Source organism: Melanostigma gelatinosum (genome assembly GCF_949748355.1).
Source record: "Melanostigma gelatinosum genome assembly, chromosome: 21".
NCBI lineage: Eukaryota > Metazoa > Chordata > Actinopteri > Perciformes > Zoarcidae > Melanostigma > Melanostigma gelatinosum.
This window is the reverse complement of record NC_136654.1, coordinates 1,840,906-1,858,117: the sequence shown is the minus strand read 5'-3', so window position 1 is coordinate 1,858,117 and position 17,212 is coordinate 1,840,906. Positions and strand designations below refer to the sequence as shown.

Below are 17,212 nucleotides of genomic sequence, written 5' to 3'. Positions count from 1 at the left end.
TTGAATAAACTGTTTCATATTAAACATAATTTTCATAAATATCAACTGTTGTCGATGTATGCAAGAGATCCCCTCCGCAACGTCTCCATGCTTTTATTGAAACAATTATTTGATGTAGAGTTATCACACAAAATGCAAGCATTAGGAGAAAAGTCTAAATAAAATACATGAGTATTCTACATAAATGTAGAAGAAAAAGTCTAAGATCATATTTCTTCTGTATTAGCTTCTCTGCACGGCTTATACTCGGGGCCGGCTCGGGTTTGAACCATCCCCTAGTTATGCTGCTCCAGGCCTGAACTATGGAGAGACTTCCTATCACACACTGATCTCCTCTCCATCTGTGTATATATTCATGTCCCATTAGTGCACATCACTAACTGTGCGTCTTCCTTGCATTATACACATTTGCCTGTGAAATGTTGTGAAGTAGAAGTATAAAGTAGCATAAAATCAATAGTTATGCTGCTTATACATTGAGTTCCATTTCACAACTGGGTGAACAGAAATATTGAAACTCTTTTAGTGGAAACAGTATCTCAACACTAAGCAGAGGAAGTGCTGCCCTGCCTGACTTCAAGTCTGATTATAAAACCATAATCGGCCCAAAACTAAAAGAACCTGGACTGAGTCCTGACGGAGCTGATTGGTGGAGCAACATGAAAGGCAGCCTGGAGGTTATTGTGGATCCTCAGCCACTGACCTACTCTCTCTGCACTAGTGTGTGTGCGCTGCAGTCCTTCTCTGTGGATGGAGTTGCTATGGTAACACCATTTTTTCATCTTTTTTTTGGGGGGGGGGGGGCTTGTCTGGCCAGGTAAATTAAGAGGGTGAAAGGAACAGAATACATATGGGTCAAAGAAGAGCTCATGAATGAATGTGCAGCTCAGTTATTAATGTGTGCGTTTGATCACTGACAGAATGAACCGTCCCGTTTTATATTTAACTAAATTCTGTTTATATTCACATCGTCTTACATCTTTTCAATTTAATGAAACACATTTCTATTTTATGCTACTTTTATTTACTTCTACTCTACATCTACAGCAAACATTATTCGTGTAACTCCACTTCATTGCTAACTTTAGTTACGTTGCAAAATCTGATTATTAATACAAAACATAAATCAACTATTAAATATATATATATGTATATATATATATATTATTAAACTACCCAGCAGTATATAGTCGTTTCAATGAGCTCCACCTTCACCAGCTGCTACATTAAAGATATGAACACATGCATCAATAATTATAATCCTATAATATAATGGGCCTACTTTTATATTTTTCTACTTTAAGTACTTTCTGATGATGATACTTTTACTTCAGTAAGATTCTAAATGCGATAGATTCATTTTACCCTGTGGTAGTATTTTTATTTAAGATACTTCTTCCACCACAAATAAAAAGGATTTATCGTTCAATTGTTTTGGTATTTTTATCTTTACTTATATTTCCACATTATTATATAGTTAAATAAAAAAAACTGTATTCATTTACATTACGTCAGGTGTCATTATGCTAAAAATTCTACTTTTATTTACAATCGGTCGGAGTGAATAAAAACAAAACAACTTGACTTATTACAAATTGTAATCACCGCCCGGCGAAGCTGTGAGGTGACACAAATCGAACACCACCACGTGTGCGCACCAGTTGAAGTGTTTGCAAGATAAAGAAAATTGGCTAAAAATGCCGCAGTTTTAATTTTTAATTCGCGGCTGAAAGACGACAGAAAAAAAGAAAAGTGGAGCGAATTGTCTCCAACTTAAGAAATAAGTTTCTTTAGTTTATTTCTGTGACGTCATCGGGATGAGCGAGCTAGCATGCTAACGGTAAGCTAGCGTCTGTTTCTTGTGTTTCAGCTGTGGTTAGCTAACGTTAGCTACCGTTAGCTCGTACAGTTTATAGTTAAAACAATTGACCAACGATTTGAGAAAACGACTTATTCTCTGTCAGGGTTTACGCTGGTGTATTGACTGTGTGTACCAATATGAAGATAACAGTAACATCAGTATGAATGTAGCAGTGCAGCTTGTGTGCGGTTTATTTGTCGGTGAACCTTGTACTTTTGTAAATCATGTGTATGGCCCTTTAATTGGGAGCATCTCAACAACAACCCATCATAAAACTTAACAGTCCAATCAGACATTTGCCATAAAGATATCAAAGCAAAGATAACACCGTATATATGGATACTATTCCAGGTGAATTATAGCGATAAAAAGACTCTCACTGACATGTTTATCTGCACAGAAATATCAAAGTCGTGCTGCTGGGTTTAAGAAGAGAAGCAGTTGAAGAACAATATTTCACTAGAAGACCAAACATTGTAGAAGTTGACGTTAATGCTTTCATTGGAAAGTATGAAAGTCAGAATATTGCTCTTGTAATGTAATGAACTACAGCTTCACAAGGCGAGAGGCTTTAGAGGCCTTTTATTTGTTCCACCCATGTCCTGTTGGCTGTTCCCTTTGCTTTAAAAACTTTAATGCCGAATGCAAGATATGCTTGCGTTCATTGTGGAGCCTTCAGCTGAAAGAATTGTTGTCATGCGGCTGTTGGTCTCAGATGAATCAATCACGGCTCCATAGTTTCACTGAAGAGCTCAGAATTTCATGTTTTTTAGAGTAAACGGTTTATTTGGGGCAAAAGTTTAAATGAAACGTGTAGAATAAAATGTTTGTGATGAAATATTGTAAATTTAAGCTTTGTTTCGGTTGAGTTTTCTGAGGGAAGCGTTGGTCACACATGATGTGTTCAAGGACCGTTGAAAATCTGATAATATGACGACTATGACACTTTTACAGCTTCTGACTGTGATAAACGGTGTAGTTCTATCGATTATTAGAGGGTTAATCTTTACCGTTATTTGTTATAACACAAGTGTTTGTGGAGAGTAGCTTTGGGCTGAAACCACTCACGTTAGGTGAAGGAGCTCCTTCCTTTGGTTTGGCACATTTCCCCCCCGATTGATTCACAGAGTCGATGTTTGAGCTCTGCTGCAGCAGCTTCCAGTGTTAACGCTGTTTGGGAGTCTGATACCTAAAGCCCAGGTGTCTGGATCAGGACTAAAGGAAGTCGGATTGGTTGGTGCGTAGTGAAACGGCGAGGCCAGGTTTAAGGTCACGTCGTTGGTGTAACAGTCGAGCGATGTGCACGGAGACAGAGCTGCTAAATGTCAAGAACAACGTTTAGTCGCAGTATTAACAGTCGCTGTCTGGAGCTCTGACCACAGATTCATAGAAACGCATTTAAGAACAAACAGCAAAAGTCCACACAGACACCATGTGCAGCTGGCATGAAACATAGATTATTTATAATAATTAATTACAATGAAAACATGCTAATTCTTAAAAAATAATAATTAAAAGGAGCTCTTTTAACAAATAAGAAGCAGAAACCAGCTTATAAATCAGTGATTTGTGTGTTTTCAGGGCTGCAGGGAGGAAAACAGGAGAAACTATTGAGCTGCTCTTGTATAGACTCATTCATTCTACAATGAAAGGATCATTTCGTCTCATCCGACTTCACAGTGTTCTCCAATTTATTCTGCCGCCAGCAGCTAAGAATGTACATTAGGTTATGGAGACGTCGCGTCCCGGTTATGCTGTTGATCATCTGTGACAGTCTGGCGGAGCTCCAAAGGGCAAAACTACATTCATTTTAAACATTTATGGGTCAACAAGCCACGTTTAAAGTCAGCGACGTCTACAGCGACGTCTCTGTGGTCTCTTCGTTTGTTTTTCTGAATCTTTTTTAAAATTATGTCCGCAGGGTCGTAAAAGGAATCTGTCCAGTCGGTCTAGATCTTCATGAACACAACAGGGTGTTACCCTGACCTACTTTCAGCAAACATCTGCCTGATTGTTGCGAAAGACGAGAATAGAACGAGACAATTAAAACCACACCAGTGACAAACAAAAAGACATTTGACGGCAGAATCCAGACGTCTCATTTCAAGACAGTCGACTCACTCGTTCTCAGTATTCCATGACAGACTCACCAGATGTAATATATCAACAGCTTGACACGATGATGTGAGTTTTAATGCGTTTAAAAGTGTATTTCAGTGTTTTCCAGCAGGAGATTGAGGCTTTTGATGCTGTGGTTCCAGGTAATTAAATGTATCAAGGTGTGAATGCAATTACTACGAAGCACTCCTTTAATTAGATTTTCTTTGAAGCGCTCTCCTCCTCTGTTGTATTCTGGTTCAAGTCCTTTTCTTCATCCTCCTTTTCCCACCAAAAGTCTTCTTCTTCGACTGAAAGACCAGCTGCGAGACGTAAAGAAGTTCTGTTCGGGTCCGGTCTTAAAGCTCAGTGCTGTAACCGACCAGACCGTTATGTCTGAATCAATTCTGTACGCGAGCGTGAATGTAAGACCAACGACTAATACTCATTACCCAACAGGCTCAGGGCCGCCTGTAGCACAGCTGTGAATAAACGAGATGATATGATGTATGAAACATTTAAAACAACGTAGTGATGCAATCTACTGATCCGTGTTGTCAATGGATCACAGTCATTTGTGTTTCCACCCACTCGAGGTTCCAGAAAGCATTGAAAAAACAAGACTTTTTTTGGTCCCTGCTTTAATTATATATACATAATTAGTTAATATGTATTAATATGTATATGTGTGTGTTCTTGTTTTGATAAAAAAAGGTCAGTTATTACTGATGTAAGTTCAGAACCTTTCATTCAAGAAATACGGTACAAAGTGCTTTGCAATAAAGGAAGATAAATATACAATGAGCATGAAAACAAACCTTCAGTGAAGGTAATTTGAGAAAGTTTGAGTTCTTGTGCACAATTATTCGGTACCAAAGCATCCGAGGCCAGAAGCAAAGCTCGTATCAAGCTCGAGGACAGAGAGAAAACACAACACAGAATACAAATAACGTTTAGAATATTAGGATCAGTACCCATATCTGCAGCATGCACATATACATCAGTGCATTGACTACAAAAAATAAATAAAACTGCTTTGTCGCATTCAGACCGATGTCTGTTTCCATCACCGACCTCTGTTTTCAGAACGGTTGGGCTCGACTCAAAATCACCGAAATACAAAACTACGTTTGTAAAAGTTAAGCGAACCAAGTATTCACGATGTTTTCCTAAACCTAACCAAGTAGTCACGATGTTTTCCTAAACCTAACCAAGTATTCACGATGTTTTCCTAAACCAAACCAAGTATTCACGATCTTTTCTTGAACCTAACCAAGTATTTGGTTAGGTTTATTAAATGATCGTGAAATACTTAGTTAGGTTCAGGAAAAGATCGTGAAATACTTAGTTAGGTTTAGGAAAAGATCGTGAAATACGTAGTTAGGTTCAGGAAAAGATCGTGAAATACTTAGTTAGGTTTAGGAAAAGATCGTGAAATACTTAGTTAAGTTTATTAAATGATCGTGAAATACTTAGTTAGGTTCAGGAAAAGATCGTGAAACTAATTGGAGTTTTTGGAATGTTTCATGACGTTAGTCAGACAGTTTCTTCACGACAGAAAATTACTTGACAAATATCTAATAATAATACATTTATAGATTTCCATTCAAGTAATGTAACTCGATGTCCAAAGAGAAAATAAATCGGGCACTAACAAGACTACATGCTAACATATATAAGTGAAATTAAAAAAAATTACTATTAAAACTACAAAAAAATGAGAGAAATAGTAAAAATATTCTACTTTATTTCTTAGTCCATGGCTGCATCCCTAATGTCCACTTATTTAATTAATTGTTCGTGTTTTTGTTTTTAATACTATGATACGAGGCACCATCTTGACATAACCAAGGTAAACAGGAAAGAACGAAGTAAAAACATCGTACAAATAACAACCGACAGATCAATCGATGATCAAAATAGTCTCCCCGCTAAATGTGGACTAAACGTCCTGCCCAGACATTCACCTTCCTCCCTCACCTCACCCACTTCTCTCCCTAATTACACCCCCTCTCCTCTCTTCAGGGCGCCATTGGTCTCTCGCTGAGCTGTGACTTAGCGCGTTAATTACCTCGCCACCTAAATGGAACGTGCCGAGGAATGTCGCCTCGCAAAAAAAAATAAAAAAATAATAATGATCCTCGACAAGAATCCAGGAGAGAGAAACTGAGACTGAGCACACATCATCCTGATATATGTTGTCTATTACCCACCTGTAGCAAGGTGTGTGTGTGTGTGTGTGTGTGTGTAGTCCCTCAAGGGCAGAAGAGGAGACCCTCTGGAGCGTTATGAGGTCGGGAGCGTCCTCACTCTCAAGGCCCAGCAGAGCGCTATCTTTAATTTATCGACATGTTTTATTTACCAGCAAGCCAGTTCAGGCCACCGAGCAACAAACTGGACTCCGTGTCGCCGCCGTCTTTCTATTTGTCCGGATGCAGAGATGAACTCTCGTCTGGTGGTCGCTTTGTTGAGATCAGCTCATCTTCTTCTTCTTTTTCCTCTTTAATCCCGTTTTGTGGTGACCAAACATTCCCTCACTCTCCTCCACGGAGAGATCCAGTTATCAGGTGTCATAGTGTGCATGACATACGGCTCCTGTGACCCTGAACACACACACACACACACTCTGTCTCATTAATTTATGGCCTTCACCTGAGGATTGAATTACAGCTGGTGCTGGATCTACTTTGACAATATCCTCGGTTGTGGACACACCCACCTTCACACACACACACACCGTAGCGGTCACGATATCAGTGTTTTTACTCTTCCACGCTTTGCTCGCTGGCATTCATAAATCATCGCCGCTGTTAGTTTGTCTGCAAGAAAAAGTGTCAAAGAAACATCTGCATTTAAAAAATTGTTCCCATCTTCCTTTTCATCCCTCCATCAATGGCTTCCTCTCCTCAGCTCCTCAGTATATTCCCACGGACGACATTCATTGCGTCTGACGACGGCCGCGGAGATCAAAGGCAGCAGCCGGATCGGAGGGTTTTTTGACGCTGGCCCTTTAAGAGAGGCAGCGCGGGGAGGGGGGGTCCGCATCCATAAAACATGAGTTTACTCAGTGGCCATGCTAAGACACGGTTAGGAGCGCCTCTCAGTGTATCCCACACACACACACACACACACACACAGCTGAGGCATGGACGCGCTGGGAAGAAGAGGGATAAACCTGGAGGAACAGTAAGGGAGGAGGAGGAAGAGCGAATGGGAGAAGAAGAAGAGCTCGTAAAGAAGATAAGAGAGAAAGTGTCGGCGCGGTGAAAAGAGGACGGTGAACGGGCGCATCGAGGCGGAGAATGGGCAATTCCTCCTTCCCAGGCATGTCCTCTCTCTCTCCGTCCGTTCTGTAGTTGCAGGTATTTCTTAACTTGAGTGACGCTGCTGGGAAACCTCCACATCTGGCTCCTCCACCTCAGTGTGATGCTGCACATCTGTCTCTTTGCCCGCGTCCGTGTCTGAAAGATGCAGTTGAGTTAAAGTACATCTTTGGCACATGTTGTGTGAATGTTTAAAATGTGGGACACTTGACGCGCCTCATAAGTTGTTTTTAATTTGCTTTGATTTGAGAAAAGAGCCTCTGATTGAGTTATGCTGTTAGAATCATCTGTTTTAGTGCCGCAGCCTGTTTCTCGATGTCAGAAGTGTGCTCTGAGCAGCGTTTGATCGTGCAGGTATTGCCGGGACTACGGGGGTGTGAGCTGGTGTCGGTTGCGTCCGGCAGCAGCTCTGCTTGTTTGCTGGCTGTGTGGACGATGTTCTGGCTCTCGGTGCATCTGGGGCAGCATGAAAGAGGCTATTGAAGGATATTTATTGCTGTCGGTCAGAGCGATGGAAAGAGTGACGATTTCCTGGATGTAATCGAGCGGTTTATGAATACAGAAGCATTTGATGTCCACTCGGAAGACAAGCGAGCAGCTGTGACTGCAAAAAAACAACCAATTTGCAACTCAAAATCCGTGTTTTTCAGATGTTAAAGTGTGTGAAAGATTTAGGTTGAGCTGTGCATATCATTAATAATGTTTAATTTGTGAGGCATTAGGAGTGAGGGCAGTCCTGTTAACTCAGGTGTGTTTATAACAAGTACAGGATACCTTCACTGTTTCCTCTAGAGGAATACTACAGCTGTGTATTTAAACCACAAACAAACAACAAAAACCTCAAAATGTAATCCAGTTAATACAATTCATGATTTGTTCGCGGTCTTTAAACCACATCCACTTTCTAAAAGATGTCTGTCGAACTCAAACTCGTTTAACCTGCATGATGAAAACGATAGCTGACGACTTTAACCTGTTTATTGTTCTGGTAAGTTTAATGCGTTTGTCTTGTTTAAACACTTTCAATCCTTCTATATCTTCACAGACGACAATCAAGGAGAAATGTTTTGATTAATTAATACAGCCACAACTTGGAAGATTGGTTAAAACCCTTTCTCATCGAGCAGCGGGTGTAATGTTACTCCTGCAGCAGTGAGAAGGTGTTTATTTCTTCTATAAAACTCTTCTTCACAGACGGGTTCTACTGCAGAGGGAGCTGGCTGCAGAGGGGCAAAATGGAGGTTTCACTATCTTTAATCTGTGTTGATTCACATGATGCCCTCCTCTCTGCACGCCGCACACATCTGTGTCAGAGAGACCCGTCGGGAGATAAGATTTAGGAGGAAAATAATCCAGCTCGCTAAAATGTAACACGGCTCCGATACGAGGCTCGTCATCCTGCGCCGCCGTCTCTGAGAGGATGACATTGCAACAGAACACAGAATACTCAAACTTATCTCTTTTGTGCCGCATGACTGAGAGTCGTGTCACCTCAATGACAGAAGCCCTTCCTCAGCTCCCGAGGAGGAGGAGGAGGAGGAGGAGGAGGAGGAGGAGGAGGAGGAGGAGGAGGAGGAGGAGGAGGAGGAGGAGGAGGAGGAGGAGGAGGAGGAGGAGGAGGAGGAGGAGGAGGAGGAGGAGGAGGAGGAGGAGGAGGAGGAGGAGGAGGACAAACACAAACATGCTGGAATCACAAGTGACTGTGGAGCAATAAAAGAGAAGAGACGGCGTAGAGGATCTGTCAGAGAGCAGCAGCCAAACGTCAGTTTTCCCATGTCAGCCGGATCAAACTTGTTGACATGTGGAAGGAGATGGAAGGGAGACAGAGAGGGAGGGAGGGAGGATGAAGGGCAGAGAGCGAGGAAGCTGTCGACATCAGAGGGCCCGTTGATGCGGTTGCCACCAGGTGAAGGTGATGTCGACTCAGAGATGCCTTTTCTTTGCACTCTGACATTCAGAGACTCCGTCTTCATCCTCCACGTCGGCTCCTTTTGTCGGAGTCAAAACTCACATTTTTTTTTTCTGGAATTTTGGTTCCGAGCAGCAGCGAGACGGCAGCGACGCTTCATCATTTCACTGATGTGTGAGGAAGCGTCGGAGCTTCGACTGACTGACGAATTCACAGCAAAGTAGAAGTTCAACCCTTTGAGCTGCGCCGTGTCTGAGTGCCTTTGCTTATTGTCATCGTGTGTTGGAGGGTTTTCTAATCCTTCACATCCCTAAAATATGTACAGCCTCAGCTAAAAGGACACGTAGGTCATTCAGTCTCTTAACATTTTATTAAAGCCTTATTGACATTTTAAATCTCTCCTCAGAGAGAGAAAGAAGCAGGAAAAAGATTCCACATAAAAGCACAAATAACTGACTTCAAAACAAACAAAACAGCAGAAAGTTATAAACAACATCAATATTTCTCATGAGACAGACGAGTAACCGACGTAAACAGAATATTGCATCAATGAATCATCAGTGTTCAGTAACGGGACGAATCAGATCTAATGTACTTTAAACTTAGAAGGCATGATGTTTGAGGAGTCGGAGGAGAATGAAGACGTTTGTGTAAATGTCCTTTATGAAGAGAAACGTTCCAGTACAAAGAATAACGACACATCATTATATAACAGTCATTAAGTATTCAAACGGGCATAAATAAACACACAATAATTTTCCTCCTCAAGTCTTCTGAATGTAGAAACTTAAACTAAATATTTCTCAACACAACAACATTATTTGAACGATGTTCATATTTTACACGATCAGCTCTGTTCTTTAAGGGTTAATGAAGGTTCTAGAGCTGGTCCACGTCTTCTTATTGATTATCTTCTGACTTATTTATGGATTTATGTTTCATACCTCCGCTACAGCCGGAGGCTTCTCTCCATCTATTCATGTTTCAGGGTTGTGAGTTGTGGTGACCGTGACTCCTCTGGAGGCACAAACGTCCACGTGGACTCAAACACGGACGCAGTAGATGTTGGAGGTGGAAGGTCAAAGGTCACTGTGACGTCACAAAACACGTTTGTTTGGCCATGAATCAAGAATTCACATGCTAATAATGAAAAACTGCAACTTGACCGACGTGGTGGAGGAATACAACCACGAGGCGGTAATTCTAGTTTACAACGAACTGATTTATTTAAACACAGATGCTGCTCATAACTTATATTAAAGTACATAAAACGGCTTTTTTTGGTCCCAATTAATTTCAGTACAAATCCTTCCATCACAACACGACAACATCTTCAGCAGTAAAAGTTTAAAATACATTCATTCTGTCTGTTTGTATTGACTGGTGTGTTTTTAAAATCCCTCAAATCAGATCTTTAACAAGTTCTACATCTGATTATAACAATAATAACAGAGCTTAACAGACCACTTTGCAGGAACATCACTGAGCCATGAATCGTTGTCGTTAGTGTGGCAGATAATCTTTGTTATAGAAGACACGACTGTCTTGGAAGCGTGTTTCACTGATATGAAATGAGGAGGATGCATGTAGTCGTTTCTTATTATCAGAGGGCTTTAATGGCTGCAGACTCGGTGAGAGTTTAGTGTATAATTAAACAACGTCTCTCACAGATAGCAGTGAAACATTGAGGCTGCATCACAGCAGAGTTATTAACAATAAATGTCTTCATTTGCCTCCCTCTGGCTCTGTAAAGACCCAGCACTATCTTGGCAGTCGGTCTGCGTGTGTTGTTTAATTTATTCCTCTGGAACCAAAGAAAGACGGTCAAAATACTTTTAGATGTTTTGCCAGAGAGTCGTGATATCCGGTTGAAAAGCACCAGAACGCATGTGTTTATTTATTTATAGGACGCATCGTTCCATCCGCTTTAAAATTGGATCGACTTGACCGGCTTTGGCCCTCGAGTGCATCTCAATTAACTCTTACAAGCTGCTGACAAACAGCAGGACGTTTGTACAACTCTGTTTCTACAACATCACTTTCCTCTACAACTACACCGCACGCTCAACTACCTTTCAAGGAAAACGTGTTTTCTCCAGGATTACGTTCTCTTCAACACGTCGGCAACGTTGTGAATTCAAACAAGACAAAACACGACAAATCTACTCTGTTTCACACAGGACACGAACAGCCGTCTCCTGCGTGAAAGTCTTGTGTATTTCAAAGCCGTTTGAAACAGTTTTAAAAAACAGTTTCAAACGTTGTGATGTAAAACAAAGCAAAAAACTTTGTATTTTGACTCTTCCACCAACCAAACCCCCTCCACACCTGGACCTTTGTGGACTCATTTAAAACCTATCTGTAAAACGTCAAAAGCAAACGTACGTTTCCATAGAAACGTAATTAGTTTTGGGTGATTGGAACGTCATTTTTAGGAGACAGAGAAATGTGGAGACGCCATCTTTCACACGAAACTCATATTTCTTCTGGTCAGACATCAGAGAAACACGTGAGGAATTAAATCAGAGAATAGAGGATCATTGAAGAGATAATACTGCTTGTTGTTGTTGTTGGAGGACAGATGATGGTGGATGTCATATAGCATTGCTTGCTCAGGCAGATTTAGTCTTTTCTAAAAAGAAAAGCAGGCGAAACCCTCAGTATGAAGACGAATGATTTGCAAAAGGCCTGGAGGGAAAATAAAACCGGTCTGACAATGAAAAGTAGGATAAAACCTTTTTATGCTTCAGTCATCAGTATTTTCACATGAAGCTGTGTACAAGTGGAAGGAAAGCAGCGCAGAGAGAGAAGAGAGAGACGCTGCTTCTTCTCCTCTGTTGGAAATCAGCTTAATTGTGAACCTCTGCATCACATTTTCCTCAGCAGCGGCCGATCGACAGTCGCTGGACACAAAGTGCAGATAACGACCTGAGGTCTGCTAATGTCTGAACAGTGACGTGAGCTCGCTTAATGTCCTCTGCACCAGTGAACGAGACCACGTCTCACCAATCGCACTGAATTTGTTTAATTGTCTGCACAAACACACGCATGGTGTTTGTTATGGGGTGTGCACTGGACTGTGAGGAGGGACAGTACTGACCGTGTGTAGAACGGCAGCTTTCAGGTTTGTGAGTGTTTTTACCACATTAAGAGGAGGCGTTTCTTCTTGATTAGAGATAAAGATGAGTGATTTTTATCATCACAGGTACAATTTAAAAGTTAAAATGCAGCCGCATTAAAGGAGGGTTCTAGAGAGCCACCGATTGGCCGATTACCATTTATTGAAGGTCTGATGTGCCGATGAACTAAAATTGACACTGAGGCTCCAGACTTACGCAACCGTTGAATGAAAGTGACCATATCTGGACTGAGGAGGAGTGACGTAGAGACCTGTCAATCACTGTGTAGCCCCGCCCTGAAGCATCCCCTGCTTTATGGTCTTCAATAGCCTAAATAAGGAATTTAATGTTTATCACAAATACACAAAAACATGAGATAAGGCTCCTTCTTCATTCATGTACCTTTCAAAAACTATTTTCTCAAATCTATTTGTATTTATTTGCTTTGCTTCATTTTCTTCATCTAAATTCATTTTTGTCTGATAAAATGTTTTGTTTGTTGCCAAGAAGTGAATTATTTCTTGCTTTGTGCTTCATTTGTCCAGATTTATGCATGTGACATTTAAAGAACAGCTGGTTTGTGTTTGTGATGTCCATCATGGCTCTTAATATATAATATATAATATAATGTTGCTGATGTTATTGGTTACACTTGTGCTTTTCCTGCTTTTTAAGGTCAAAATGTCTGCCACGAATAGAGGTTTGTTAACGGAGTTGAAGACTCTTCTCTCAGGTCAGTGCATTGGAATGAAGATTCTTGATGTTTTGTTTTGTATTTAAGCTCATGAAAAGATTCAAGTCTTTGAATCGCAGTTGCTCTTCTTGACTAGGGATGACCCCCCCCCCCCCCCCCCCCCCCCCGAAACCTGGTTCTAAAAAGGAACCGGTTCTAAATTAGTAAAAGTTTGGAGTTACCGCTTCTGCTATTCGTACTTTAAGAAGTTCTGGAGTGAGATGTCCTCGTCTCAAGCCGTCCATCCTCGTCCACTGCAGGTAACGTTAGTGATGTCATACAGAGTTTGATCACAACCGAACCGATAAGTAGTATCCATAAGGAACCGAACCGATGAGTAATATCGATAAGGAACCGATAAGTAGTATCCATAAGGAACCGAACCGATAAGTAGTATCCATAAGGAACCGAACCGATAAGTAGTATCAATAAGGAACCGAACCGATAAGTAGTATCCATAAGGAACCGAACCGATAAGTAGTATCCATAAGGAACCGAACCGATGAGTAATATCCATAAGGAACCGAACCGATAAGTAGTATCCATAAGGAACCGAACTGATGAGTAGTATCCATAAGGAACCGAACCGATAAGTAGTATCCATAAGGAACCGAACCGATGAGTAGTATCCATAAGGAACCGAACCGATAAGTAGTATCCATAAGGAACCGAATCGATAAGTAGTATCCATAAGGAACCGAACCGATGAGTAATATCGATAAGGAACCGATAAGTAGTATCCATAAGGAACCGAACCGATAAGTAGTATCCATAAGGAACCGAACCGATAAGTAGTATCGATAAGGAACCGAACCGATAAGTAGTATCCATAAGGAACCGAACCGATGAGTAGTATCCATAAGGAACCGAACCGATGAGTAGTATCCATAAGGAACCGAACCGATGAGTAGTATCCATAAGGAACCGAACCGATAAGTAGTATCCATAAGGAACCGAACCGATAAGTAGTATCCATAAGGAACCGAACCGATGAGTAATATCGATAAGGAACCAATAAGTAGTATCCATAAGGAACCAAACCGATGAGTAGTATCGATAAGGAACCGAACCGATAAGTAGTATCCATAAGGAACCGAACCGATGAGTAGTATCCATAAGGAACCGAACCGATAAGTAGTATCCATAAGGAACCGAACTGATGAGTAGTATCCATAAGGAACCGAACCGATAAGTAGTATCCATAAGGAACCGAACCGATGAGTAGTATCCATAAGGAACCGAACCGATGAGTAGTATCCATAAGGAACCGAACCGATAAGTAGTATCCATAAGGAACCGAACCGATGAGTAGTATCCATAAGGAACCGAACCGATGAGTAGTATCCATAAGGAACCGAACCGATAAGTAATATCCATAAGGAACCGAACCGATAAGTAGTATCCATAAGGAACCGAACCGATGAGTAGTATCCATAAGGAACCGAACCGATAAGTAATATCCATAAGGAACCGAACCGATAAGTAGTATCCATAAGGAACCGAACCGATAAGTAATATCCATAAGGAACCGAACCGATGAGTAGTATCCATAAGGAACCGAACCGATGAGTAGTATCCATAAGGAACCGAACCGATAAGTAATATCCATAAGGAACCGAACCGATAAGTAGTATCCATAAGGAACCGAACCGATAAGTAGTATCCATAAGGAACCGAACCGATAAGTAGTATCCATAAGGAACCGAACCGATGAGTAGTATCCATAAGGAACCGAACCGATAAGTAATATCCATAAGGAACCGAACCGATAAGTAGTATCCATAAGGAACCGAACCGATAAGTAATATCCATAAGGAACCGAACCGATGAGTAGTATCCATAAGGAACCGAACCGATGAGTAGTATCCATAAGGAACCGAACCGATAAGTAATATCCATAAGGAACCGAACCGATAAGTAGTATCCATAAGGAACCGAACCGATAAGTAGTATCCATAAGGAACCGAAACGATAAGTAGTATCCATAAGGAACCGAACCGATGAGTAATATCGATAAGGAACCGATAAGTAGTATCCATAAGGAACCGAACCGATAAGTAATATCGATAAGGAACCGAACCGATAAGTAGTATCCATAAGGAACCGAACCGATGAGTAGTATCCATAAGGAACCGAACCGATAAGTAGTATCCATAAGGAACCGAACCGATAAGTAGTATCCATAAGGAACCGAACCGATAAGTAGTATCCATAAGGAACCGAACCGATAAGTAATATCGATAAGGAACCGAACCGATAAGTAGTATCCATAAGGAACCGAACCGATGAGTAGTATCCATAAGGAACCGAACCGATGAGTAATATCGATAAGGAACCAATAAGTAGTATCCATAAGGAACCGAACTGATAAGTAGTATCCATAAGGAACCGAACCGATGAGTAGTATCCATAAGGAACCGAACCGATAAGTAGTATCCATAAGGAACCGAACCGATAAGTAGTATCCATAAGGAACCGAACCGATAAGTAGTATCCATAAGGAACCGAACCGATAAGTAATATCGATAAGGAACCGAACCGATAAGTAGTATCCATAAGGAACCGAACCGATGAGTAGTATCCATAAGGAACCGAACCGATGAGTAATATCGATAAGGAACCAATAAGTAGTATCCATAAGGAACCGAACTGATAAGTAGTATCCATAAGGAACCGAACCGATGAGTAGTATCCATAAGGAACCGAACCGATAAGTAGTATCCATAAGGAACCGAACCGATGAGTAGTATCGATAAGAGTACTAGTATCGTTATAATCCTAACGATACTCATCCCTATTCTTGACAGCGTTTGTAAAACTTCAAGGTCTTCCTGCTGCTATCACACGTTCTGCCGTTTCGAGTGCAGTGGTAAACACATTTGACAACTTTCCCTCAAAGACTTTATTATTCATGTTCATCTTTTCTCCCAGCTGTGAGGTTTCTGTCCTCCATGGCGGGTTTGTTACGTCACTGACGTCTATTCCTGTGTCTCTAGGATGAAGACTTCCTCTCTGTGTGTTGTTATTTGTTCTGTCTGCAGCTTCATCAGTGTGAGGTTTAGTTTGTGCTGCAGCCACAGCGTTACATTTACATACCGGATTCAAAGCCAGACGCCACCAGGGACGTCCAGTCTGATTTGCACAAATCACAGGATAATTCTGGACTCTGGTTTGTAACTTGAATCCCATTACAAACCGACTCCAGGCGTGACATTGAGTTGTAGATTTGTGGATCAATAAGGAGCTGTAAACCCCTCCCCCCCCCCCCCCTCAGTGGAACATGTTCATGGATGGATTGTGATTTGTGAGAGCGGTAAAGTTATTACCAGGCTGGAAGCAGCCTCCTCCCGTTGGTCGTTTCTCTGTCGGTGTGACACACACTTCTGCATCGCTGCAGCTGCTGCCGTGTTGCTTCTTTAGCCTTTAAGATGGCAGTGTTGCTCTGTCTGGTCCAAAGAGGAAGGACGGATCCTGATGATTTCTTCTGTCCAGTATTTTGATTTATGAACAAAATATCTGCAAAAACTCATCAGCCTCAGCTGCGCATTGTGTTCACTGCTGAGTAGCAAAATGCTGGCACGCTAACTCGCTGAACTCCGACGGTCCATCCATCATCTGTATCCTCTCATCCCATCCCAGCTGACATTGAGGCCAAAGGTTTAGACTCCCACAGGGCTGACACATAGATAAAGACCATCAACAACCATGAATGCAGACATTCACACCTATAGTGCAATTAAGAGTCATCAATTAACCTCAGCCATGGGAAATATAGGCCTATTAATAGAGAAATAAACAGAGATTTGGACAATTGGACAGAAAAAATGGTAAAAAATCTGTAAATGTTATCTATTTACTTATGTACTGTCATCTATAGTGGTTATTTGCTCTAAAAACATGATTTTATTAAAATATTTGCTTTCATTAAATATTATTTTGGGGTATCCTGTCTACAGAAGTACAAATGTAAACGTCATAATAATCAATTACATTGATATGAAGGCATGAATTCAGTATTTGCTGCTAGCCTGCAGCTAACGCTTCCTCCTCAGCTAACCAGAGGAATCATAACTTCAGTTTCTGCTGCTGTAGTTCACTGATTCACAAACGTCTTTTAAAAAATGACAAACGAAGAGTTTGTGCGTAAATGGACCATTTGTCCATTTTTAC

General features: G+C 41.2%; 1 protein-coding gene across 1 annotated transcript in view; it reads left to right on the top strand.

The window, feature by feature from the left end:
* Window positions 1-12,990: 12,990 nt before the first annotated feature.
* Window positions 12,991-17,212, top strand: part of srcin1b (SRC kinase signaling inhibitor 1b) — a gene marked incomplete at its 5' end in the record, with an annotated part of 57,545 nt that continues 53,323 nt past the window's right edge. Inside the window, one exon of the mRNA XM_079292940.1 lies at window positions 12,991-13,042. Coding sequence (XP_079149066.1) covers window positions 12,991-13,042 — 52 coding nt within the window. The remainder of the gene's footprint in view (window positions 13,043-17,212) is intronic.